Source organism: Coenobita brevimanus, chromosome 1 (genome assembly GCF_032717465.1).
Source record: "Coenobita brevimanus isolate Jiangsu-jjx chromosome 1, ASM3271746v2, whole genome shotgun sequence".
In the NCBI taxonomy this organism is placed as follows: Eukaryota; Metazoa; Arthropoda; class Malacostraca; order Decapoda; family Coenobitidae; genus Coenobita; species Coenobita brevimanus.
In genome coordinates, this window is record NC_136954.1 from 10,643,822 (window position 1) to 10,669,687 (window position 25,866).

Below are 25,866 nucleotides of genomic sequence, written 5' to 3' on the forward strand. Positions count from 1 at the left end.
GTGGAACGTCTCGAGCTGTGGGCCTCTCTGAGGATTCTTGGAGAATGCCCATTATCCACATGAGTGTTCACACCCACGGTGGGTGTTAAAATGTGACCTGCCCAAGACTGGGTAGGGATTCTCAGTTTTCTGTAATTAATCATGAGTGTAGTGTTAGGTTAACCAGTAAACTGCTTGGTCTAGGAAATTTGTAAATTCAAGAACTGACACGTTTCCTGGTTAATAATGTTAGGTTAACTAGTAAACTGCCCGTTCTCAGAGATTTGTAAATTCAAGAACTGGCATGTTTCCTGGTTAATAAGCATTAACCAGTAAACTACAAGAGTTCTGAGAGATTTGTAAATCCAAAGACTATGTTTCCTGGTTAATAATAACATAAGTACTGATTGCTAGGCAGAGAGAGAGAGAGAGAAATGACACTTTTGATGCTCCACCTTGATTCCTTTCGCAGGTGCAAGTGGCAGGTGCAGCATTGTCATGTAGATCAGCTGGTCGTCCCTGTCACATGCTGCCGCCTCTTCTCTTCTGCCTCGTCGTCTCTTTATTATTAATTTTTATTACATGATTTTACACATAGGCACAGTTACACCACAACTGTCACGCCTACACCGTGTATTACATACATCATGCTACATAACAATTAGTTGTTTATGTAAATGTAGCAAACTTTTCGCTCAGTTTGACCTGAGTACAGGATTTTTCACCGTCGTCACGGAGTTTTTTCCTCAAGCTTGCTTTTATTAACGTAAATATGAGGTTTTTTCACTCACTGGCGACTGTGACTTTCTCCTGTAGCAGGATAGCACACACACACACCACAGTGTGAATCTTGTGTGACTGAGTTAGGATTTATATGTATGTAAATTGAAAAAAAATTTTATCCTCAAGGAAAAAAATTTTTGATTTTGATGGGGCGTAATGTCACGAGTTGGCGCGATCCTATATTTAAATAGACTCGTGACATTGAACTTTGGTGGGAAACCACGAATTCTAGTGGAATCCCAGTATGTATCACTCAGTCAACCGCCATGTATTCACCCGATCGGGAGTGTTTTCAGAACAATTTTTCACTGTTTCATAAGTGATCGTCTTTGTGTGCGACATTAGCACCTCCGCTGAGTGATTTATTGTGGGTGTGTATCGCTCACACTAAATTCGTTGGCCGTTAGCAAGCACGGCCGGCACTCGCCCCTCTCTCACATTTTGAAGTCAGTCAGGATTTGAGCGTCGTGGAAGCAGGTTCGATTGGGCCCAGTGTGGAGCAGTGCTGCCGTTGTCCAGCGAGTTCCTGAATTCCCACCTAATGTGAACTGGCAAGAGGTTTAGTGTGTGCAGCGTCCTTCCTTAGCAACAACGCCCAGTCCATTTCGCTTAGCCCACTCTCTGACCAGTATTTTTCTTTCGTTTTTCCTAGGTTTAAGAGTTTAGCTTTTGAGTGAGAGAGTGAGTGTGTTCTTCTTATTTTGAATTCATTTTGGAACATGTAACGTAAATTTATCTCATTGTAATCAATAAATTTACAGTTCTTTTCTCTTGAGCTTAATGTACTGTAAGCTCGTGTTTTATTTTTCCACATTAAGCTTATTTTAGTTATAGCTCCTAGTTTGCATAAACGCTTTGCATTATTCATAACTGGTACTTAGGCCAGTCCTTTTTATTAACTTAAATCCGTTGAGCAACCAGGAGTTAATGCACCAGCAAGAACCTGTTTATCATTAACCCCAAATGTGCAGACAATGGACAGCCGACCCCCCCCCCCCCGGGTGGCGGGGTTCGATCGCGGTCTGAGTACCTGTAGGAAAATATTAGCCAAAAATCAGAGATTAACCCTAGAGCATTATACTTGGTATGGCAGATAGTACTTACATTCGGCTTTCTCCAGAGACAGGTGTTGAGCCTTCGTGGACTACCCAAGAACTTGTGGAGACTTGCAAAGTTGGGTAACAAAATCTTCACTTTCACACCTCCAGCAACCCGGTTTCCCCTCTACCACAGCTTCATTCTGTCACAGTAAACTTTATACTACAACGTACAGGTAGTTTGGAATCCATATTTGTACAATAAGCACTGAAAATAAGGCTAAAATCAATGAAGCGTATGGCCGACATGCAGCGCGGCGGCGGTCTTCCCGTCACTCAACAAACATTTCCATTTTCACGGCTAAAAACACATATACTACATTATTTTCAATCATATTACTTCCCAAAAGATCACTGCAGCGTGCTTTTTATTCTGCCTGACGCCCGTCACTTTATTCTTGTTCCTGTCGGCTGCTAGCACTGACTCAGAAGAGCTAGAACTCGCCATACGAGTAATGTCACTTTGAAAGCCTGCGGTAAACTGACGCTAAACAGGGGCAAACCGTGCGAAAAAAGCTAGTGTGACAACTGGGGAGACAAGCGTTTCCTATAAGCATAAACTGCTTGTGAGAGGAGAGCACAGATTTACAGTTCTGAGCAGTCAGAAAGCTGCCATGTATCACAGCCAGGCTGGCCGGGCCGTGGTGGGGGGGGAGGGGGGGAAAACGCGATACTTGGCAACAACGGAGGTCAGTAGTACAAAGGTAAAGTATGCTAATTGTAGCTAAAGGGTGGTGGTACTGATAGACAATACCAGCTGGAACATCGTTGCCCGTGTTTATTCAAAATTAACTCGAATCGCAAATGCGACGATCCACCGTTATGTCCTTTTTGGCGAGCGTGGCAAACGCAACGCCCTGCGTTTTAGGGGTTAATAGCATTAGTTATTGATTGTCAGGGGTGGAGTCACTTTCTCCAGAGGCTAACAGTACCAATAAACAGCACGTGTGAGTAATTAGTCTCTGCTGTGTACTGTTGAGAAAGTTTATATATTCTCGTCCTTAGAGAATCGGCGAAGTAAGCCGGCATAATCATTGCTTGATTTTCACAAGTCAATTCTTTGTCCTTTGTTCTCAAGCAACATTTTAAAGTATCAAGTATTATTGAGTATTATTCTTTAATTTTGCTTAGTCACAAAAACCCCGTGACATCGTCATTACCTTCCACTTCTTTTCTTTCTTCCTCTCCTTTGTTTTTCTGTTCTTATTCACCTTTCCTCTGCTCCTTTACCCCCTTATTTTGCTCCTCCTCCTCCCTTACATTCTTCTTCCTCCAACTCCTCCACTTCCTCATCTCCTCTTTTTCGGCATCTCTCTGTTCCTTGTCCACCTACTCTCCTCCTCCTTCTCCTCCTCCTTTTATTCCATCTTTTGGCATTTTACACTCCCTCTTCCCACCTTCCTATCTTCTTCCTCTCGTCCCCTTTCTTCTCTGTCTCCTCATTACATCTGGGTGTTATTTCACAGCAGTGTCTGACATTGAGTGGTGCATATTTTCTTCCTTCAGTGCATTAGGAGTCCCCAGATGAAAGATATGTCTTGCCGTAAATTAAGCTCATTCACACAAGTTTCGACCTGAAAGATTTCACATAATCATTCCGTGAAGAAAGAAAAACCCGGCAAAACAGTGACAGAAAATAACTTTAAATCAATATAAGGGTATTTTACGGACACCAGTCTGTTGACTCGCCTGTGATAACAGGCAGACATCGAGCGATCATACTCGAAACCCAATAATGAGATAGCAAGACCTCAACACATTCCTCTGAGTACAGTGTTGTGGGTGATGGATTGTCTGTGATGTGGTACGGTATTCCTGGCTGCAGCTATGCATTGTAACACTATAGTTCAGTTAACGGACTAAATCACTAGCACTTAAACATATAAACTGTAGTGCCTCTCTGTTATTTTGTTTTTGTTTTTTCTTGGAGGAAACAATTTGTGGGCTCCTGACCTTTGGTTCTTTCTTCCTTGAATTTAAAAAAAATCGTAAATAATAAAAGTGAAAATTAAGGTAATCACGATAATTGACCAACAAAAGCCAATGATTCCGCATTTGCTGTGTATCACCTGAGAGGAGAGTAATGCAATTATCTCCATCCCCGAAGGAACCAACAGACTGAGTCGAGCTCATACCACTGAAAGCATATTATTACATTACAACAGAATATTTAACCCTTGCACTTTAAGACATGCCTCCACATATCTATACAGTTATAAAAACATTATGTAGTAACTGGGGCTACACAATAGGATAATTACGATTAACTACCAGACTGGTATAACGAGCACCCTAACAGTTCTAATTCATGACTAACATAAATGTGCCGGTAAACAGCAGCTATGCATAATAAATAAATACCTTCCAAGTGTGAAATCATATCCTGGTCAAACAAAGCAGCCACATTCTCCCTAAAACAGCTGGACACAGACCTCAGGCCACTCACTCACGCTCACGGTCACACTAGCGGAGTACACCAAACAAATGTCAAACTAGATCCACACTGGAAATTAGGTAACCTTCACCATTAACCCTGATAAATATATTGTCTATACACATGTGAATCTCTGTGTATTATATATATTATGTACTACTATTTCATTTCATTGCTTTATATTTTTATATTATTTTCCTTTTCTCTATAGAATATTTTCAGAACTGGGGCTCTGTTTATTCGAGTTGGCTTCTTCACGAATAACCCGGGTACTATTTTACACAAACTGTCACAAACAATGCTGAATTCACAGTTTATATATTATTACCTTATGTTATTATATATTTTTACATTATTTATATTAAGGTAAGGATTCCTGGGATTTGCATGGTGAATGAATGGGTATGCAGCCCACTTCTTTGAGCATACTGCTGATTAGTTCTCCGACTAAACGTATTTTTTTCCTATTCCTCGCTTGCTGTACCCAACCTAACCCCACCTGCAGATGTTAAAAGAGCGGGATGTTGTTGTTGTTGTTGTTGATGATGATGATGATGATGATGGTCTAAATACATTACGATGATGATGATCTAAACACGTTACTATTGGTAATTTAAGAGTTTCTGCGAACAGTATATTTATACTGTACACTCCCCATAATGATAGTTCACGGTAGTAGAAATAATAAGGTCTTTAGTACACACCACATAAATAATTTATCATTAATACAATGATAACACGTTTTAAGTTATCAGATTTCTGGGTTTCTCATCAAAGAGAAATGTTTTGACTAATGCTTGTGAGATGGACCCAGGGTAAATACATCTTTATTTATCTATTCAAACACCTATCTATATTCATTTATCTATCCACCCATCCAATTTGTCAATTCTGTCTGACCCTGCATCGCGAGAGAGAGAGAGAGAGAGAGAGAGAGAGAGAGAGAGACTAACTTGACTGACGCTTCCTCTTCCTCTTCAAAGAGGATTATTAGGTTGCACATTTTATAACAAAAATAAATCTATAAGTGTTTTTTTTATCATATATATATATATATTTTTTTTTTTATCATTTAAAAGCAGGGCAGTAATCTACATCAAGAATAATTTTTGGTGGCAGGTTATTTATACAGGAACCTGGGGGGATTCTCTCTCTCTCTCTCTCTCTCTCTCTCTCTCTCTCTCTCTCTCTCATTTTAGAAGATTTTTATTCACCGTTTGGGAGACTTGTTGTAAAGCGAGGTTAATGACGGCAATATAATCCCACTAGTTGTATGCTGAATAAACTTAGTTCGGAGATGTAAGACTAGACTTACAAATACATCATGTGAGAGAATGAGTTAAAAGAAAATGGAGAAGAGAAAACCAATGGAGGGTAACTGAAGTAAAATTAAGGCAACACTGACCTGTCTCACCAGCTCCCGCACCATGCCGTCCCAGCCACCGTACTGGCCATCGTTCTGGCCACCGTACTTGTTGTCCTTCACGAGTTGCAATGTATCTGCGAAAAAAAATCCCGAGAGTAAATAGGTTAACAGATAAATAAGCCAGCATGAATAAGAGCATATGATTATATGTAAATTGCTGGGCAAAACGATTGTTCTTCAGAGTTTTTAATTTCTAGGGGAAACTACAAAAAAAAAAAAAAACTGTGGCTAAGTACTGTACATTAACAAGAGGAAATCGGCAAGGAAACAACAACAAAGATGTGATCAAGAGAAAATACAATATAGCCTTAACACGTTGCAATGTGTCTCGGGGGAAATAGACGCGTGAGTAAACAGATTAATAGGAAAGAAGGCAGCACGTATACAATAACAACCATGTGACAGAAAGGAAACCCTACATTGCGCGAAAAAAAAATGCCATTATTAAACAAGAACACTGACAGCCCATACCTCCACTAAGGCAACCTGTTTTCTTTTTTAACTGTTTTTCAGACCTTGACCTTTGGCCTTTTTTTTTTAAATCCAAATTTAATCACTTGTCCCTCTGATATGCCAGTCATTATACTAAACAAAATAGTCTGAGGTTACAGACGGGATGATGATGATGCCCTATTTCCTCAGAATTATGTGGGATACCCCAGAAATACTACTTTACCCTCTAACACCTTCTCATTGTAGTGAAGGGAATCTCTAATGCACAATAAATATCTCCTGCACGTCGAACTCTATAACAAATAATAATAAATAACTGCCAGTAAAGAAAGAATATGTCTCCAAAAATAACACTTTCACAATCTATAAACGCTTTCATTTATTCTGCACAGGCAATCACAAGACGGTTATATTCAGCTCTAAGAAATATTTCTAGTCAAAGAATTGATACCTCACGATTAACTTTTTGCTCAACTAGAAACTTCCTCAGCTAAAGAAAATGGTAGGAATTTTTCATGAATATAATACCAAAGTGCGGCCACGTTAGCTAAAACATTAACACACATCTCTTTATTTCTGACATTTCCACTTCAACACTTTAAAATCGAGTACTTTTTTTTTTTTTTTTGTTCCACCCCTTACATTGTTCTAACCCTCCCTCCTTTTTTATCTCCTAACCTACACACCCAGTGACCGCCTTAACATTCAAGGAACAATTACTGTTGGTTAAACAGCTATTTGATTAAGTGTCAGAGGGCAGCTAAGGAGAGAGTGTGAGAGGGTCGCCCCGAAGAATTCGTCCTCAGTGGAGCCGATTCTACTTCGATCTGCTCCTAGCAACTGAACCGCATCATGTTACCAACCACAAGACCTTCCCCCATCCTGACATACAATGCAAACATTTCCTAGGACTCTAAAAATGCACAAATATTGTTATACCTTTGGGACCGTAGGTACGTCAACAACGACGCGTATACAAGCTACGACGTTAATGAAAGATCGATGAACACTTCTAGGCTTTATTCCTTCTTGGCATGGGTGAGGCACACTTGCAAAACACTGACTTTTCTCTCCCACGATAACTCTGTCCTCCACTCATTACTACTCGTTCACTTTCCATTCACTGACTCGCTGACGCTCCCTTATTAACTCTGACTACTCCATCCTTCACTGATTATCTCTCCCTGTCTGACTCAATAACTCTCTCTGTCTCTGTCCGTCCACCACTAACTCACTGACTGAATCACTAACTGTGCACCTTCTCACTGCTCTCTGATTGTTACAGACTCTGACTCTCGCTCACCGACCCGCAATAGCATGCAAACTAAAAGTCCGCTACTCTCTGTCTCACTGACTAAACACGAACTGATCCCCATGCACACAACCCACTCCATCTGTCACTCTTGGCTAACTGATAGCGGGGCAGGTCCTTTTTAAATACCCCTCCCCCCCTGGCAGCCCAGAACACACTCAAGCCCAGGAGAGAACTCACACTGTGATGCAATAATGCACATTCTAGAGCCTAGGACAAAACTCACATTTTCCCATGCAATAAAGCACTTAAATACAGAACAGCAATAATGACATGAACTAATTCCTAAGGAAAGAAAGTAAACAAAACACACATTCCGAAATTTCCAGGGTGTTCCTTGTATCTCAATATACAAACATTAACCTAATCCTATGCCACAAAACATAATTTCTATAAGTTTCCTCGCATTTCCAGATATAAAACACTAGCCTAATCCTACCAGCATAACAGTATCTATCTCAAGCGAAGCACCAAAAAAATAGTGTATTACAGAATGATGGAGTTTGAAAATTACAAAAGTCCCTCCTGTATTGTAAAAACACAAAACTTTTTACTTTTTCAACTACGGTAACTTCCTTACATCTTTGGTAAGATGGAAGGCAAAAAAACAACCAAGAATTCTCAGAAAAAAAAAAAAAATCAGTATATCTTCTTCTTCCTCCAACACAAAAAGATGGAGTATTTATGTTGAATAGAAATCTGCTTACACAAATACCTCTTGAAAAAGAATGGATAAAGATACGAAGCTCTCCAACTTACTCTCCCCCCCCCCTAAATACACCGAAAAATCAAATACTCCCACATAATTCTGTGGAAACAGGGCAAGATGTCAGCGGGACCCTTAGTTTCGCCCTCGTAACGATCATTCCCAGAAATTTACCTAAGATACCCCAGAAATACTACGTTATCCTCTAATACCTTCCCATTTTCCAGCACAAGCCCCCAAACTCATATACTGTACTCACAGTTAATTCCGAGGAAGGATGCCAAGAGGTCAGCGAGGTCTTTAGCGTATCCCTCGTAACGATCATTGCCAGTGTAGTTACCGTCCTTCCTTAGCATCAAGAACGGCTTTTCCTGTGATGAGAGAATACGGAGCCGCTATATTATCTCAGGGAAAATGGGATCACACTGATCTTTCAACTGTTTAATACTCGTTTATATAAAAGTCCTCATTCATAAAGTGAGAGAGAGAGAGAGAGAGAGAGAGAGAGAGAGAGAGAGAGAGAGAGAGAGACGCACCAATATGGATGTAACGATGTAAGATCTGTTAGCCATCACCCGGTCAGTCATGTGGCTCGTGTACTTGACCGCCACTGTTTCCAGTCCTCGTGTGTCGCTCCACGTCCCGATCTGAAAGAGAGAAAAAAATTAACGAATGAATGAATAAATAATCTACCGCCAGGCAACAAAAGCCTTGTGACAAGGTAGAAAATGATAACGGCAGAGGAATGTGGTAATTTTAAAGGTTAACTACGTGTATGTACGACAAACGAAGGAGACGAGTAATTATGCACTAGAAAGGACATTAACGTGGCAAAGAAAGGTCATAAGACGAGTAACAGATAAAGAGGGAGATTCACAGATAATGTCACCGACTGAAGGCGGCCTACGGGGTCAAGCCAGGTGTGGGAAGAAATACTTGAATGAAATTTGCCGATGTACACACGGCTGGAAAGTTCCCCCTTCCTTCCTCCCTCTGCCTCATTCTTCCTCCACACCTCTTCTCCCTCTCCTTCTCCCTTTCCTCCTCCTCAACCCCTTCTCCCTCTCCTTCTCCTCCTTCCTTACACCTTCTCTCGTTCCTTTTCTCGTTCCTAACCTTTCTCCCTCTCTCCCTTATTCCCAACACTTCTCCCTCTCTCTCTCTCGTCCTCCTCCACCTTTCATTCCCAACACCTCCTCCCTCCCCTTCTTCTTATTACCCACTTCTCCCTCTACTCCTCCCCAATTCCTCCTCCCCAGCTCCTTCTCCCTCTTCTCCTCCTCCCCAAACCTTTCTCTCTCTCCCTCTTCTCTTCCTCTCTCCAGACCCCAAATCCCCCCCCCTCTCTCTCTTTCTCTCTCTCTTCCTTCTCAACCCCATCTTCCTCTAACCTCTTCAGCCCTATAATTTATCTAACCTTCTCCCTCTTCCACTCCTCCCCAAACCATCCTCTCTCTCCCTCTTCTCGTCCTCCCTCCAGACTCCAAAAACCCTTCTCCCTCTCCCTCTTCCTTCCCAACCTCATCTTCCTCTAACATTTGCAACCCTATAATTTATCTTTCCTTGTTTTTGCTACTCACCCACGATACAAATCAGTTAACGTGGGCCTTTTCAGCCAGGCAGGTTAGAGTATTCCCTCACCCCTTCACTACTAGAACTGTCATTAGTTGCATTAAATCGTGTGGTGGGAGCAAGAAGTAAAATAATATGTCATCGATCTAATACGTCATCTACTTACTAAATCATCGGTCCAATAAGTTATCTATCAGTATGTCATCGATCTAATGCGTCACCGATCTAATACGTCACCAGTTTACGTCATCGGTCTATTATGTCACCGATTTAATGCGCCATCGATTTACTACGTCACCGTTCTATTATGTCATCGATTTAATACGTCACTGATCTAATACGTCACCGACCTAATACGTCATCGATCTAATACATCCTCGATCTAATAGGTCATCGATCATATACGTCATCTATTTAATACGTCATCGAACTGAGGAGATAGTTTCTATATTGTAAGTCTCAGACAATATTGGCTAAAATCGTCTGGCAGTACAACGAACAGAAAACAATAACGATAATAATAACAATAATAATAATAATAATAATAATAAGAAGAAGAAGAAGAAGAAGAAGTAGTAGTAGTAATAGTTAAACTCTTCAGTGATCCATACAGTCGGTATTAAGTGTTTTATCTTCTCTCCTGCTTTTCTCTCCTTGGACTTCGAAAATCAATGTGGTGAATCCTCAGTAACGACACTGATTAATTTACTTGGCCACAGATCAGTGTTTCCTGAGAATTAGCCGCACTGGTTTTCAATCAGAATGGAGAGAGAGGCAGGAGAGGTGACAAGACTTTTCATGCCAACTGTTTCTCTCCAGCCCAAGGACTTCTATTTTTTTTTGGACAAGATTTTATTAAGCTCCAAAGAGACCTTTCAAAGTGGAGGAATTTAACAAAAATCGTATACAGTAACCTAACTGCAATTTTCCTCCAGACTGAGGAAATCGTGTGAAGGTAGCTGGGAGAAAAATAAGCTTTCTTCTTGTACCGTATTAAATCAGTCTGGATACATGACCCCTTCACTGCGGTATCGGATTGTGTATTACAGTCCTGCTACCGACAAGCGACTTAGTTTGGTTTAGGGGGTCACCAACCTATCCTACCCTACCCTACCCCAACCTACCCTACTCTAATCTAACCTAACCTAGCCTAGCCTACCCTTGCCTAACCTAACCTTTTTTAACCTAAGTAGTCAGGGGACAACCTCGTCACTACGTTAGTCTTTGTAGCCCTTCTCGCTACGTCCAGACGATTTTATTCAACTTGGGAATAATCTCGAGCAGTGAAGCGGTTAACTGTAGTCATTATATAAACCATCCAATTCAAGAACACCAACCTCACCTGACTAAGAACATTGAGAGGCAACAAAAATAAAATATAAATGATGCTCTTAGCCTGATGGGGTTAGGGAGTCTCTTAACCCGTTCGCTTGGGGATGACTCTCCTATGCCTTATAACATTTTCGGCCGGTGATAAGAATAATATATGACGTTTTCGGGAGTATAAATCTGCAAAGCGATAATACAGAGAAAATATTTGCTGATCCTAACGCCTCCTTCTCTGTCTGTCTGTCTGTCTCTCTTGTCTTTCAGCCTTTCTTTCCAGTAAAACACACACAAGCACGCACGCACGCACGCACACACACACACACACACACACACACACACACACACACACACACACACACACACACACACACACACACACACACACACACACTCGCTGGTGCAGTGATAACGCTCTCGCTTGCCAACTGGTGGACGGGAGTTCGCGCCTCGCTCAGGTTGCGAAAAGTTTCACTGACGAAGTGGACGGTTACTGTCCCCCTTGAGCATGGGGACGGGTGTGTGCGTTTGTGAAGGTCACAGCCTTGCCCTTAGATCGGACTATATGATCTCTCAGCTCCCTTCCGGGAGGGTAAAAGCTGACGATCAAGACCATCAAAGTGATACTGACCGACCCGGTGAATTACACACACACACACACACACACACACACACACAGCCATTTGTCCGAGTCGCTTCTCAGGTGGAAGGTAAGTGTTCTCACTATCTCTCCAGACGATTTTATTCTGCTAAATATAGACTCCTCGAACTTAAGGGACTCTATCATACAAACCCTTCATGAACCCCTTCCTTCCTCAAGACCTTTCTTGATTGGAGAATACTGTCTGTCTCTCAGCATACATAAGGTCTGTGTGGTCGAAGTATCTTTACCTCTGTGTAACTTTTCCTCCTCCTCCTCCAGTTCTTCTCTCTATCCATTCCTCTTTCACTGTTCTCAAATCTTTACTTCTGTCCTTCCAATAAGGATGTCTCTATTGCGGACAAAAGAATAGTCCTATCCTGGCGTAATATGCAAAGTAAATCACTAGGAGAGCGGTGCTTGAGAGCCATCTAAGCTGACGAGCATACCACCTTACCGGTGGCAATGTGGGTAGGAGAGGAGGCTTTGTTGCATCTCCTCCTCAGCGATTTATTTTGCATATTTCGACTCAACATTTGCCTGTATGCTCTTTATATCCCATACATATCGACATAGTTTTTATCAATAATAACAAACAGGAGAATATCGAGGCGTAGTGTGCTGCATAAGTCGCTTTAAAAGAAGTGCTGGGATGTGACCATGATCACTTAAAATACTCGTACAGCCGTACACCTCTTGACTGGCATGTTTCCAAGAGATGAATAAAATCGCCTGTCTTACGCTTGAAGGAAGGAAGGAATAATGAAGAACTAGCACCAAGCCATAATATGCCTATATGGCACTAAGGTAGAAGGGCGCGGAGTAATTAATTATATTAAATGTATGATGGGAAGAGCAGTAAGAAGAGTAATAATAATGTAAACAGAAACAGTGAGAGAGTCACCTAGGAAATCAGTAAGTTGCGGGGGCCGACATAATGAGGAAAGGAAGGAGAAAGCTGAGAGTCTGTGTTGGAGAGTAGACGAGCAATCAAGAAACAGGTGATGGATAGTCATCGGGCAGTTACAGTGTGAACAGACGGGCTGAGGGTCATGGCTCATTAAATGGCCATGAATGAGGCGGGTATGACCAATGTGAAGACCAGCAAGGGTATTCTCCCATCCGGTCCTGGTCGTTTCGGCCGTAATTCATTTAGGCCGTAACGTCCAAACTGGCAACCGGCCGAATCGTCTAACGACCTCAACAACATACGGCCTAAATTGTCCACGACCTAAATAACCAAACTTCATCAAGATTGTTCAACTCAGCTCAGACAGCCAAACGACGACCTTAATAACCAAGCTTTAAGCTGATAATCATAACATGAAACATGGGTGTAAGGTCACTTGTCCCAGCGTCAAACACACCATCGGTCATTTGCTGTCCCTGAACGAACCAGCCAACATGCCTCGACAAAGAGCTCCACCGTGCCTTGTGTGTGCCAGAGGAATACGGCGCAATCAGCATGCGTTTCAGTGCAATATCTGCGACAGATGGCAACATCGTGCTTGCAATACTGGTTTCTCCAAACAACAGTATTTGGACGTTGTGAATGGAGATAACGAGTTGCCCAGCTGGAACTGTTCTTTGTGTTCAGCTCCGGACACGAGTGGTTAGTTGAAAATCTGATGAATAATTTTACTTCAAGTGAATGTTTTGTGCTACATGGTCAATCAGATCTTTGATGCGATTTGATATCAAGTGATTTTAGGTGATCAGTGATCAATTGGATCTTCTTTGACTGATCGACAGTATGGTCGTTATCACTTCTCAACATGACATCATTACCTATAACATTGTGGAAGAAGGTACCAAACGCGGACGGCCTTTGTTGGTGGGCTCGCATGGATTCAGCTATTCTATGAAGATTGACAAACGCTGTAAGGATGTAAGAGTGTTTTTAACGAGTGTCCGCACAAATAATGACGCTGAGGGTTGGCACAGAAGACTGAACAGTCGTGGCTGTGCAAATGAACACTTGTACAAACTAATAGAATTGCTGTATACAAAGGCCTCACTAGTGCCTATGCAAGTGTAGTTAGTGAAGGAACGGAAATTATAGCGCTATCAAAAGAAGAATTTTAAGAACATGCAGGGTCGCCTTTTCAGCTTATGGGATCAGTATATCAGTAAAGAAATAAAAACTTCCCAACTTCTGGCTGCCTGCAGTCACCTCGCAGCACCATGTATAGAGTCCTGAATACAACAAACTAATCCCACAATATTCTTTCATGTTTTTTTACGAAACGATTCATTTGCTCTGTGCTGACGTATCAGAGTCTATACGTATTATTTTTAATTTACTACCGGTTATGAAATAAAGTAATTCTTTTACACACTGACTCAGTTCGACTATAATTCCGTATGTTAGATAGTATACATGTGTACATTTATTACCATTTGTGGGAGAAAATATAATACTTTTTCATAATGTGCTGATGTATTTTATTTCAATTCATCTTTAGATATTAATGTTAGACAGTATACTATAGCTAGGCGTTTTATCCTTCGACTTTACAACATAATAATAAGCATACTGTATTGCTTTTTTATTAATTTTAACATCTTATGGATTAATAAATGGCAATTCTCTTATGTATGTTTTATTTAGTTCGACTATAATTCCACATGTCAGTATGTTCATATTTTTGCATATATATAATTTTATCTCCAGTCCCTTCGGCCTAAGCATATCACGGCCTAAAGGTTCCTGGGGCCTAAACATCTTGCGGCTTAGATGTCTTACGGCCTAAAGTTCTAACGGCCTAACAGGACGACGGCCGAAAATAATACGGCCTAATAGTCCCGAATTCCTCCCATCGACGATTGGGATGGGTAAATGTGTGCCGGGGAAGAACGGTGGGTTTATCACAATTAAGTGTGTTGTGAACCTGGTTTCACAAGGAATGCCAACATTCACGGAAGAGACGGGTTAGAAGAGGAAGACAATCAACAGCAGGAATGGGTTAGAAAGAGGACCTAAAGGACAGAGTAGCAAAACGTGCTGGCGAGTCAGCTTGTTCACTACCAGCAATCCCGTTACGGCTAGGAACCCAGCAGAAGCGAATCAACTTTATCCGAACAGAAAGGCGGAACAGCCACTCCTGAACTTCGGAGATTAGAGGATAAGATGGCGAAGTTAATAAGGAAGTGAACGAACTGAGAGGATTGGAGAAGATGACAAAGGTGGACGAGGAGAACCTAGAAAGAGACTTCAGAAAAAAAAAATATATATATATATATATATATTCTACAGTGAAAATACTTGCAACGGAAGGAAGAGTACTCTGGATGGAAGAGTCAGGGAACACAATGGCAAACCCGACACCATGGCAAAATGTGGAGCCGTCAGTAAAGATATGCGTGGCAGAGCGTACAGTTAAAAGAAACCAGTTATTTTCTGTTACTTGGAGAAAATATTATTCGTCACAGATTTTAATAATTTTTGATGAACTACTATTCCCTTGTGTACAGCTGACTTATTTAGTCCCACGACGTGTTGTCCATGTTATTTAAGCTGTCTCTGTACGAATTTACAAAATTTGGACGGATCTGTAGGAGTAAAGGAGTTAACAAAGGCTGTGTCTAAACCCCCCAATTTAAAAAGATCTATCTATCTATCTATTGCGAGACGCCTCAATCCCGTTTGGGGTGGCCACAAACAAATCGCCTCCAAGTCGCCCTGTCCTCCGCCATTTCACTGCCCTGCTCCCAACTCACACACCTCTCTCTCATATACCTCTCCACCCCATCCCTCCATCTCATCCTCGGCCTCCCCCTCCCTCTTCCCCCCTCCACCTCACTCACATACACTCTCTTCGTCAGTCTTTCACCCTCCATCCTCTCCACATGGCCAAACCACCTCAGTGTGTTCACCTATAATAAATAAATCAATTTAGTTAAAGAAACGATAAAATAAAATACGCCATGAAAATGATGGTGGCATGTAAACTGCCCGTCGCTGGGGAGAAATATAACACAAAGTAGCGAATGAAAGGAAAAGGGATGGACACCGTGGCTTTTGTTATATTGGCATATAATTCACTAGCACCTCTTCCTTAGCGATTTATTTTTGGATATGACTGGTTAATATCCTTTTGTACGCTATCTATGCAAAGTATGGCGATATTAGAATGCTTTACGTAACAGGGATATGGTCAGTAGGTTGTAACAAGCAAAATGGTTGCTCAGAAAAAGGTGTTTGGGAACTTCCTTAGCCGACGAGAATACGAACCTAAGTGGCTTTAGCTAGTTCGTGACACCTCTCCTTAGCGACTTAGAAAAAAAAAAAATATCCTTATGACTGTTACTAACTTCCTTAGCCGACGAGAATACGAACCTAAGTGGCTTTAGCTAGTTCGTGACACCTCTCCTTAGCGACTTACTCAGAAAAAAAAAAAAAATCCTTATGACTGTTACTGATGTCAACTATACCTATATAAAAACGATATATGTGGCGTACAAAGATAAATCGCTCAGGAAGAGGAGCTACGAAGTCTCCTGTGCCACCCAGAATACAGACCAAAGTCCATAATAGCATAAACTGAGGAGGGTGGCCGGAGTTGGTGAATGGGAGAATTATACAGAAGGTTGTGTTGATGGAGAGACACAGACCCGTTGACAAGACCCGGGTTCATGTTGGTGCTGGGACAAGACATGATGCTGGGGGTCTGTATTCAACTAGGATCTTAATTCTCAGGCTCTTATGACTCACTCCTAGCTCAATAAAGACGTCTGGCATTGGCTGAAATAAAAATGGTTGTCCCGAGCATGCGACAGCGAAGAGTGAGAGGACTCCATAACATTTTGCTATTCCCACACCTCTCTCTAACTATATCTATGTAACTACCAATTTATAACTATATATATCAGGGATGTGTCATGCCTCCATGGCTGTTCAATCTGTACATGGATTGGGTTATAAACGAGATACAACGTGGGGCAGTGGATGTTGAAGCGGCCCTAGTGAGAGAGGGTAATGTTTGGAAACTCCCTATACCGTTGTTTGCTGATGATACTGTGTTGTTAAGTGAAGGCGAAGGGGAGTTGCAAAGCTTGGTGGATGAGTTTGGGAGAATGTGTAAGAAACGGAATCTAAAGGTGAATGTAGGGAAGAGTAAAGTGATGGTCTTTGAGAGAGATGAAGTCAGTGAATGTATAGTGAGGTTGGATTGTGAGGAAATGGAAAATGTGAGTTCGTTTAAGTACTTGGGTAGTGTGATGAGTAAGGATGGAAGTTTGGAGGGTGAAGTGCTTGAAAGGGTACAACAAGGAAGAAAGGTTGTTGGTTCCTTGAAAGCAGTGATAAGAAACAGGGAGGTGAGCATGGAAGTGAAAAAGTTACTACATGACAGTATTGTGATACCAACTCTAACGTATGGAAGTGAAGCTTGGACGTTGTTGGAAGGACACAAGTCAAGAGTGAGAGCAGTGGAAATGACTTATTTAAGAGGAGCCTGTGGAGTCACATGGAGAGACAGGCTGACAAATGAGGATATAAAGGAGCGTTGTGGTGTGGATGTGGATGTTATAGGAAGCGTCAGGAGGAACACACTGAGGTGGTTTGGCCATGTGGAGAGGATGGAGGGTGAGAGACTGACGAGGAGAGTGTATGTGAATGAGGTGGAGGGGGGGAGAGGGAGGGGGAGGCCGAGGATGAGATGGAGGGATGGAGTGGAGAGGTATATGAAAGAAAGGGGTGTGAGTTGGGAGCGAGGCAGTGGAATGGAGGTGGACAGGGCGACGTGGAGGTGATTTGTTTGTGGCCACCCCGCGTGGAATTGAGGCGTCTGGCAATAGATAGATAGATAGAGATATCTATCAACCAATTTATCTATCTACCTGCCCATCTATCTATCTGTCTCAAGAGGGTTAACTAACTTGGTGGACAGAGAGAACTCCAACATTTTACTATATTAAAAGATTCCCTCTCTCTCTCTCTCTCTCTCTCTCTCTCTCTCTCTAGCTATGTAAGGAGTAAACTGATTTCCAGGGGAGACAGGACTCCCTAACACTTACAATTATCCCATATCTCTATCTCTACATATCAATCTATCTGTCTATCTAAACACACACACGAGACGTTTGTCCTATGTTGAATAATGTCGGCCGGTGGCAAGGAAACCAAACACATCACAGTACAAAAAGAGATAATAGGAATTACTTATAAATCCTTTGCTATGAGGGGTCCATCTAAATACCGGTCCAATAAGTCGCCTGGTGGTAGCAAGAGTTAAATAAGGAAATACGGAATACGGTGTGAAAGGGGCTAAATATCTTCCCAAGGATGGAAAAGAACGACTGACGCAATGATCACCTCGGCACGACATAATCCTGAGCACGACCACTGACGACACGCTGCTAATTTCACGACGACAGCTGAGTGGGGAGGGGGAGGCAGACAAAGGGGGGGGGGACGATGGAATGACTGTGAAGGAGGAAGATGGACAAAGAGACGGAGGGGGAAGAGGAAGATGGAATGGCAGTGTAAGTAGAAAACCAAGAAAAAACCGACAAATCCCCGGTAAGACTTAGAATTAACAGTGAACGAGTAAAAATATATAGCCTACATGAGCAAGAAAAATGGAAACCTTTGAAAGTCGCACCCAATCCTATACCTCATACCAATTAATTTGGCCAGGCATGTATGGCAACACTGTTCCCACCGAGATTCTGATTGGCTGGAGGTGTTTGTTCGATTTCGTTGTTGCTTAAACCGATACTCTCTTTATTATCAGATGTGATACTGAGTTTGTCGACAATACAATCGTCAAAAGCAATAACAAATCCGTTATATACTTAACAACAATGAAATCTGCGTAGGAAGATAGAAATATGAGTCAACAAATTATTATAACAGTCCAAGTCAAGGTCAGCATTCGAACAATTCCTTTAAATCGCCGACACTCGATAAAATTACAGAAAATTAAGGAAACCTGCTTAATCTAAGCGCTGGTGTAACACATTTAAATTTTAAGATCAGTCCGCACCCTTAAATCGTGCCACAACTCTGAATAATTAAAAATTCTGATGAAAAGACGAGTTGTGCGGGGAGGGAGGTTTGAAAAAATTGCGAAAATCAAAGTAGGCTAAAGGAAACTATTTCATTACATCTCTATTATCATAGTACGGACTGGACTTAAAATTTAAATGTGTTACACCAGCGCTTAGATTAAGCAGGTTTCCTTAATTTTCTGTAATTTTATCGAGTGTCGGCGATTTAAAGGAATTGTTCGAATGCTGACCTTGACTTGGACTGTTATAATAATTTGTTGACTCATATTTCTATCTTCCTACGCAGATTTCATTGTTGTTAAGTATATAACGGATTTGTTATTGCTTTTGACGATTGTATTGTCGACAAACTCTGTATCACATCTGATAATAAAGAGAGTATCGGTTTAAGCAACAACGAAATCGAACAAACACCTCCAGCCAATCAGAATCTCGGTGGGAACAGTGTTGCCATACATGCCTGGCCAAATTAATTGGTATGAGGTATAGTATCCACCACATCAGCACATCCCTGAGAGTGTTCTTTGTCTTTAGACACATCACAAGCACCTCAGACAAACAACAGACGCACAAGCATACCAGATAAGCTACCATTACCCACTCTACCCCCCATGAGAGAGAGAGAGAGAGAGAGAGAGAGAGAGAGAGAGAGAGAGATTCAGATAAGCTACCAGTACCCTCCTACCCGCATAAAGAGAGAGAGAGAAAGAGAGCGAGAGAGATTCAGATAAGCTACCAGTATCCCCCTACCCGCATAGAGAGAGAGAGAGAGAGAGAGAGAGAGAGTGAGATTCAGATAAGCTACCAGTACCCTCCTACCCGCATAGAGAGAGAGAGAGAGAGAGAGAGAGAGAGAGAGAGATTCAGATAGGCTACCAGTACCCCCCTACCCGCATAGAGAGAGAGAGAGAGAGAGAGAGAGAGAGAGAGAGAGAGATTCAGATAAGCTACCAGTACCCCCCCTACCCGCATATTTATAGAGAGAGAGAGAGAGAGAGAGAGAGAGAGTGAGAGAGAGATTCAGATAAGCTATCAGTACCCCCCTACCCCCATGAGACAGAGAGAAAGATTCAGATAAGCTACCAGTACCCCCCCACCCCCATGAGAGAGAGAGAGAGAGAGAGAGAGAGAGAAACTCATTTTTCAGAAAGGTACAGTGACTCAGTGATTGAACAATATGGGACACACACTGGTTGGCCGTCCCTACGTCTAGGGCAGAAAGTTATTAAAAAAAAAAAAAAATGAAGAAACACTGGCAATTTTAAGGAAATATGGTAACAACGTGATAGGCAAAATTAAATTATAAAAAACAATGAAGGAAGAATAGTGAAAGAAAAAAATTACACCAAGACAAATATGAAAACAATAAAAAAAAAATGTTTAAAACCGACGCACAAAATAAGGGAAAAAAATCATAAGCCATGGGAATATGAAGTATGAAGAATGCAAAACACATTACGAAACTGAACATAAATAAATAAATACAAGACACCACAGAAAATACAGAATAAACAATTACGCAATATATATTTTAAAAATATTGAAAAAAGATGCTCAAAAACGTAAAAAAAAAAAAGTAATTGGTACGGAACCCAAATGCGCTAAAAAAAAAACAGAGTGCACAGACCCCATCAAGAGAACACACACACACACACACACACACACACACAGTCATCCTCAAAGACAAGACCGATGAGTGGTTCTAATAAATCCAAACACGAACTGATATACACAAAGAAACTAGAACAATGAAAAACACCAAACAACAACATGGAAAACTCAAGTCAGCCTACGAGTAAAGCCCGGTGAATAATATTTGATAAAAGACGAAGGCACGACCAAACACAAAACTGTGAAGTTTACATAAAACGGCATTTTAAAAAGAACCTAAAACTGTCAGCCTGAACGTAATGCTCAGCGAATGACTGTGATAAGTATAAAATTATGCATGAATTACAGCACGAAAAAGTAGGAAGAAAAATCGAAAAAAAAAAAAAAAGAAGAACACTGAACCACGAAATTAAAAAAAAAAAAAAAAAAAAAACTACCAGCTGAGGACGCAGTAAAAATCATCAAAACCAAGGTCAGTCTAATGTAAACCCCGTGAACGACAATGAAAAAATTAATATAAATATTCTAACAAATATAATAAAGAAGTAATATAACACTAGGCATGGGGGAAAACACGCAAGAAAATATGAAGAAAAGGCAAACAAAAACGAAAAGAAAATTAATGTCATCATAAAGGTTAAGCCTTGTGAACGACAATAACAGATTGTGTAGCAAGGATGTAACGCGAAAATCTGGAGCAAAAACACACTAAACACTAACTAAAACACACACACACACACACACACACACACACACACACACACACACACACACACACACACACACACACACATAACATCCAACAAAAACGTCCAAACATGAAAATCAGGCTTGAGATAAAGCTTGTTGCAGATGTTTATTTGTTGTTGTAACCCCAGACTCTCCTGAATATGAATTAGGCGAACTGCAGGCTGAATCTGCACAGCTCACAATCCTTCCAGCAGAGGACAGGGAAGGAGTTAAGGATCGTTTGTATTATATCGGTGCCATCTCGGGCAGGCGTCCCTCATCAGCCTTGTGAACGACAAAAGTAGATTCTAAACGACCAAAACAGAAGCATAAACGACCCAAAGGAAACTCCCAAGTAAAACAGACATAATCACCATAAAAACGAAAAACACATAATAAAAAATACTAACAAATCCACAGAATAAACGAAGAAAAATCCAAGCCACACAATGAAAACGAAGAAAATGCAAACAAAATCACGATTAAACGAAGAAAAACGCAAACAAAACCACGATTAAAACGAAAAAAAAAACACAAAAAAGAGGAAAAAAACGCACACGAAGATACACACACAAAAAACACACGATTAAAATGAACAAAAAGAAAACCACGATAAAAACGAACAAAAAATACATCCACGATAAAAACGAACAGAAAGAAAACCACGAAAAAAACGAACGGAAATAAAACCACGATAAAAACGAACAAAAATAAAACCACGAAAAAACGATAATAAAACCATGATACAAACGAACAGGAAGACCACGAAAAAACGAAGAAAAACAAACAAAACCACGATAATAACAAATAAAAAAGAGAGCAGGAAAAATTTGTTAAAAAGACACGATAAAAAAAAAAAACACACACATACAAAACCACTATAGAAACGAAGAATAAAATGCGAGCAAAAATAATTGTTTCAAGTTATTTTTCTGTGAAGGACAATAATACTGTACATCCTAAACGACCACGATGGAGCATAAACGACCGAACCTCTCGGAATAAAAAACCGATAACGTGGGTGTTTCATTACACTTAAGATGGAGCGAGAGAGGGAGGCTGGGACGGAGGAAAGAAGGGAGGCTGAGGAGGAAAGGCAGGGAGAAAGGAAGGAGAGGAGGTTGGGATGGATGGATTTAGGGACGCTGGGGAGGAAAGCTAAGATGGATGGAGGGAGACAGAGACGGAGGGAGGCTAGCAGGGCTGGAGGGAGAGGAGAGAGGATAACAGGGCTGCAGGGAGAGAAGGAGGGATGATAACAGGGCTGGAGGGAGAGAAGGAAGGATGATAACAGGGCTGGAAGGAGTGAGCAGGGAAACCGATGAGGGATAGAGGGAGGCTGACAGGGAAAGAAATGGAGGGAAACTGAAGACGGACAAAGAGAAGCTGACAGAAATGGAGGGAGGATGTACGAGGTGGGAGGAGAGAAGGAAGGAAGGAAAGGGGGAAACTGGCAAGGGAGGAAGAGAAAGAAATGAGAGAGGGAAGGATGGAAGATGCGAGGGATGGAGTGAGGCTGTCTGAGTAGGTCGGAGATGCGAGGAGAGGAGGTAAGACTAGTAGGCGTCGCGACACAGAGGAACGGAGAGGAAGGTGGAAGAAGAGTTGGAGGAGAGGGAGAGAAGGCTGGGGAAGAGGAAGGGAAGGCTGGAGGAGGAAGGAGGGCTGGGAGAGAGGGAGGAAGAGCGATGGAGAAGGGAAGGAAAGAAGGAAAGTTGGAGGAGGAGGGAAACAAATTGGCTGTCAACAGTGGACAGAAGTAGGGTGGATGGATGAGTGGTGTGGATGGGGAGTGGATGAGGAATGGGTGAGTAGATGAGTATTGTGGATGGAGTAGCTGCTGGGTGGATGGGGTGGATGAATGGTGTGGATGAAGCGAGGGTCGGTTGATGGGTGGTGTGGATGGGAACTGGGTATATGGATGAGTGAAATGGATGAGGGATGGGAGGATGGAGAGATGGGGAGTGGGTGGGTGAATGGGGAGTGGGTGGGTGAATGGGGAGTGGGTGGGTGGATGGAGAGATGAGGAGTAGGTGGGTGGGTGGAAGGTGGATTGGAAGTGGGTGGGTGGTATGGGTGGGGGATGGGAGGGTGGGTGGTATGGGTGGGGGATGGGAGGGTGGATGAATGGTGTGATGGGGAGCGATTCCGAACGCGGGTATGGATGTACGGCGTGGATTGGAGAGTGGGTGAGTGATGTAAATAAGGAGTCTAGGGGTGGATGAGAGAATGGGTGGGTAAATGGGTGGGGTAGAGGGAGGAGTGAGTAGGTCGATCGAGGAGTGGTTTGGGGAGTTGGGGGAGATAAGTGGTGTGGATGAGTGGATGAGAGACTAGGAGGGAGGATGTGTGGATAAGAAAGTGGACAGGGGAGTGTATGGGTGGTGAAGAATGGATGGGGAGTCGGTAGCGCGGATGGGGGTGCGGGTGGATGAGTAAGTGGTGCGTGGATGGGGGAGTGGGTGCGTAAGTGGTGCGTGGATGGGGGAGTGGGTGCGTAAGTGGTGCGTGGATGGGGGAGTGGGTGCGTAAGTGGTGCGTGGATGGGGGAGTGGGTGCGTAAGTGGTGCGTGGATGGGGGAGTGGGTGCGTAAGTGGTGCGTGGATGGGGGAGTGGGCGGGTGAGTAAGTGGTTTGTGGACGGGGGAGTGGGTGGGTGAGTAAGTGGTGTGTGGATGGGGGAGTGGGTGGGTAAGTGGTATGGATGGAGGGCCAGGTGGGTAAGTAAGTGGTGTGGATGGGGGGACGGGCGGGTGGGTAAGTGGTGTGTGGATGGGTAGGGTGAGTAAGTGGTGTGAATGGGGGGGGCGGGTGTGTGGGTAAGTGGTGTGAATGGGGGAGTGGGTGGGTGGGTAAGTGGTGTGAATGGGGAAGCGGGTGGGTAAGTGGTGTGAATGGGGGAGTGGGTGGGTAAGTAAGTGGTGTGGATGGTTGAACGGGTTGGTGAGTAAGTGGTTTGAATGGGGGAGTGGGTGGGTGAGTAAGTGGTGTGGATGGTTGAAAGGGTGGGTGAATAAATGATGAGAATGGGAGAGTAGGGTGGGTGAGTAAGTAGTGTGGATGGGGAAATGGGTGGGTGAGTAAGTGGTGTGGATGGTTGAAATGGTGGGTGAATAAATGATGAGAATGGGAGAGTAGGGTGGGTGAGTAAGTAGTGTGGATGGGGAAATGGGTGGGTGAGTAAGTGGTGTGGATGGTTGAAAGGGTGGGTGAATAAATGATGAGAATGGGAGAGTAGGGTGGGTGAGTAAGTAGTGTGGATGGGGAAATGGGTGGGTAAGTAAGTGGTGTGGATGGTTGAAAGGGTGGGTGAATAAATGATGAGAATGGGAGAGTAGGGTGGGTGAGTAAGTAGTGTGGATGGGGAAATGGGTGGGTGAGTGAGTGGTATGGATGAGGGAATGGGTTGGTGGGGGAGGCGGTGGCTGAATCGGTAGAAAGGCGGCCTGCAGTCCTGACGGACCCAGGTTCGAATCCCGGCTGGGGCAGGGAACAGTTTAAGGATTTGAATTTCATAAAAACAGACTTTCCTGATCTACCAGATAACCCGCCGACATGTCATAAAAGTACCCCCGCTAATACCAATACACCAGTCCTGTATGAGACAGCCCTAGCATGTATTCAATATGGACGGTGGGTGTTAGCGCCGAAGTGGTGACATGTAGAGAGGTGTATGGTATGTAGGAGGACTACTGGGCCTTGAGAGTAGGCTGTGAAGCCTATGCCCAGAAGTCGGACACATAAAAAAAAAAAAAAAAAAAAATGGTGTGGATGGGGAAGTGGATGGGTGAGTGAGTGGTATGGATGGGGGAGTGGGTGGGTGAGTAAGTGGCGTAAATGGGGAAGTGGGTGGGTGAGTGAGTGGTGTGGATGGGAGAGTGGGTGCGTGAGTAAGTGGTGTGGATGTGGGAGTGGGTGGGGTGGATGGGGGAGAGGATCGGTGGTACGGAGCTAGGAGTGGGTGGGTGAATAGGTGGACAGAGTAGATGGTAACCCGGTCAACGAGACGCCATTTACATCATTCTTCCTGCCTCCAAGCGATTTTGTTCAGCTCAGCAGTTACTCTTTGAACTTGAGGGGTGAAATATAGGAATCATTATCCCCTTCACTGACACAAGTTCGTCCTGATTCGATTAAAATCGTCAGGCACCAGCAAGAAGGAAGAATGACGTACTTGGGGTGAAGTGATTAATTCATTCAGTAAGGTAACGACTCAAGCTTAGCAAGCCCCTGATTTTCCTCTTCTGCCTTATTTCATGTACCAAAGTGGCAGAAAAAGGCAATACTATGACTCTACATCCTTTCCACAGCTCTTCTTCTTGACCTTCACCATACTCAAGTATTAAACTCTTGTTTATGCTTAGCATTCAAACAGACAGATGACAATTTTAAGCCATGTTACAGTGAAAAGAGTAGCATACGTGTTTCCTTAGCTTATGAAAGCGACCTAGTACTGGAGAGCTTAATGAAGGAAATTTTTACCGCCTCTTGCATGTCATTTACACGATTTACCAGCTAAGTGGTTTGTATGATACCATGCAAGTGAACATTAACTCCTACCCTCAGACGATTAATACTTAAGTTCACTCTTGCCATTTCCAGACGATTTTATTCCACTAGGGACTGGTACTTGAGGTGAAAGGGTTAATGGGTACTACCTTTAAACCCTTCAGGTTGAAAATTATCCCCTACTCTGAAGAAAATCGTCTGGTGATAGCAAGGGATTAAACAATAAATCATAAGACTGAAGGTGTTACTGTGCTAAATACAGATATATAACACTG

The 25,866-nt window shown here is 42.6% G+C and overlaps 1 protein-coding gene across 1 annotated transcript in view; it reads right to left on the bottom strand.

The window, feature by feature from the left end:
- The window catches only part of LOC145414087 (glutamate receptor 1-like), a 234,664-nt gene that overhangs the window by 60,015 nt on the left and 148,783 nt on the right, over positions 1-25,866 (bottom strand). The window contains exons 8-10 of the mRNA XM_080283682.1: positions 8,727-8,837; positions 8,450-8,561; positions 5,699-5,793 (exon numbers count right to left, since the gene is read on the bottom strand). Of these exons, the coding sequence (XP_080139808.1) occupies positions 5,699-5,793; positions 8,450-8,561; positions 8,727-8,837 (318 nt within the window). The remainder of the gene's footprint in view (positions 1-5,698; positions 5,794-8,449; positions 8,562-8,726; positions 8,838-25,866) is intronic.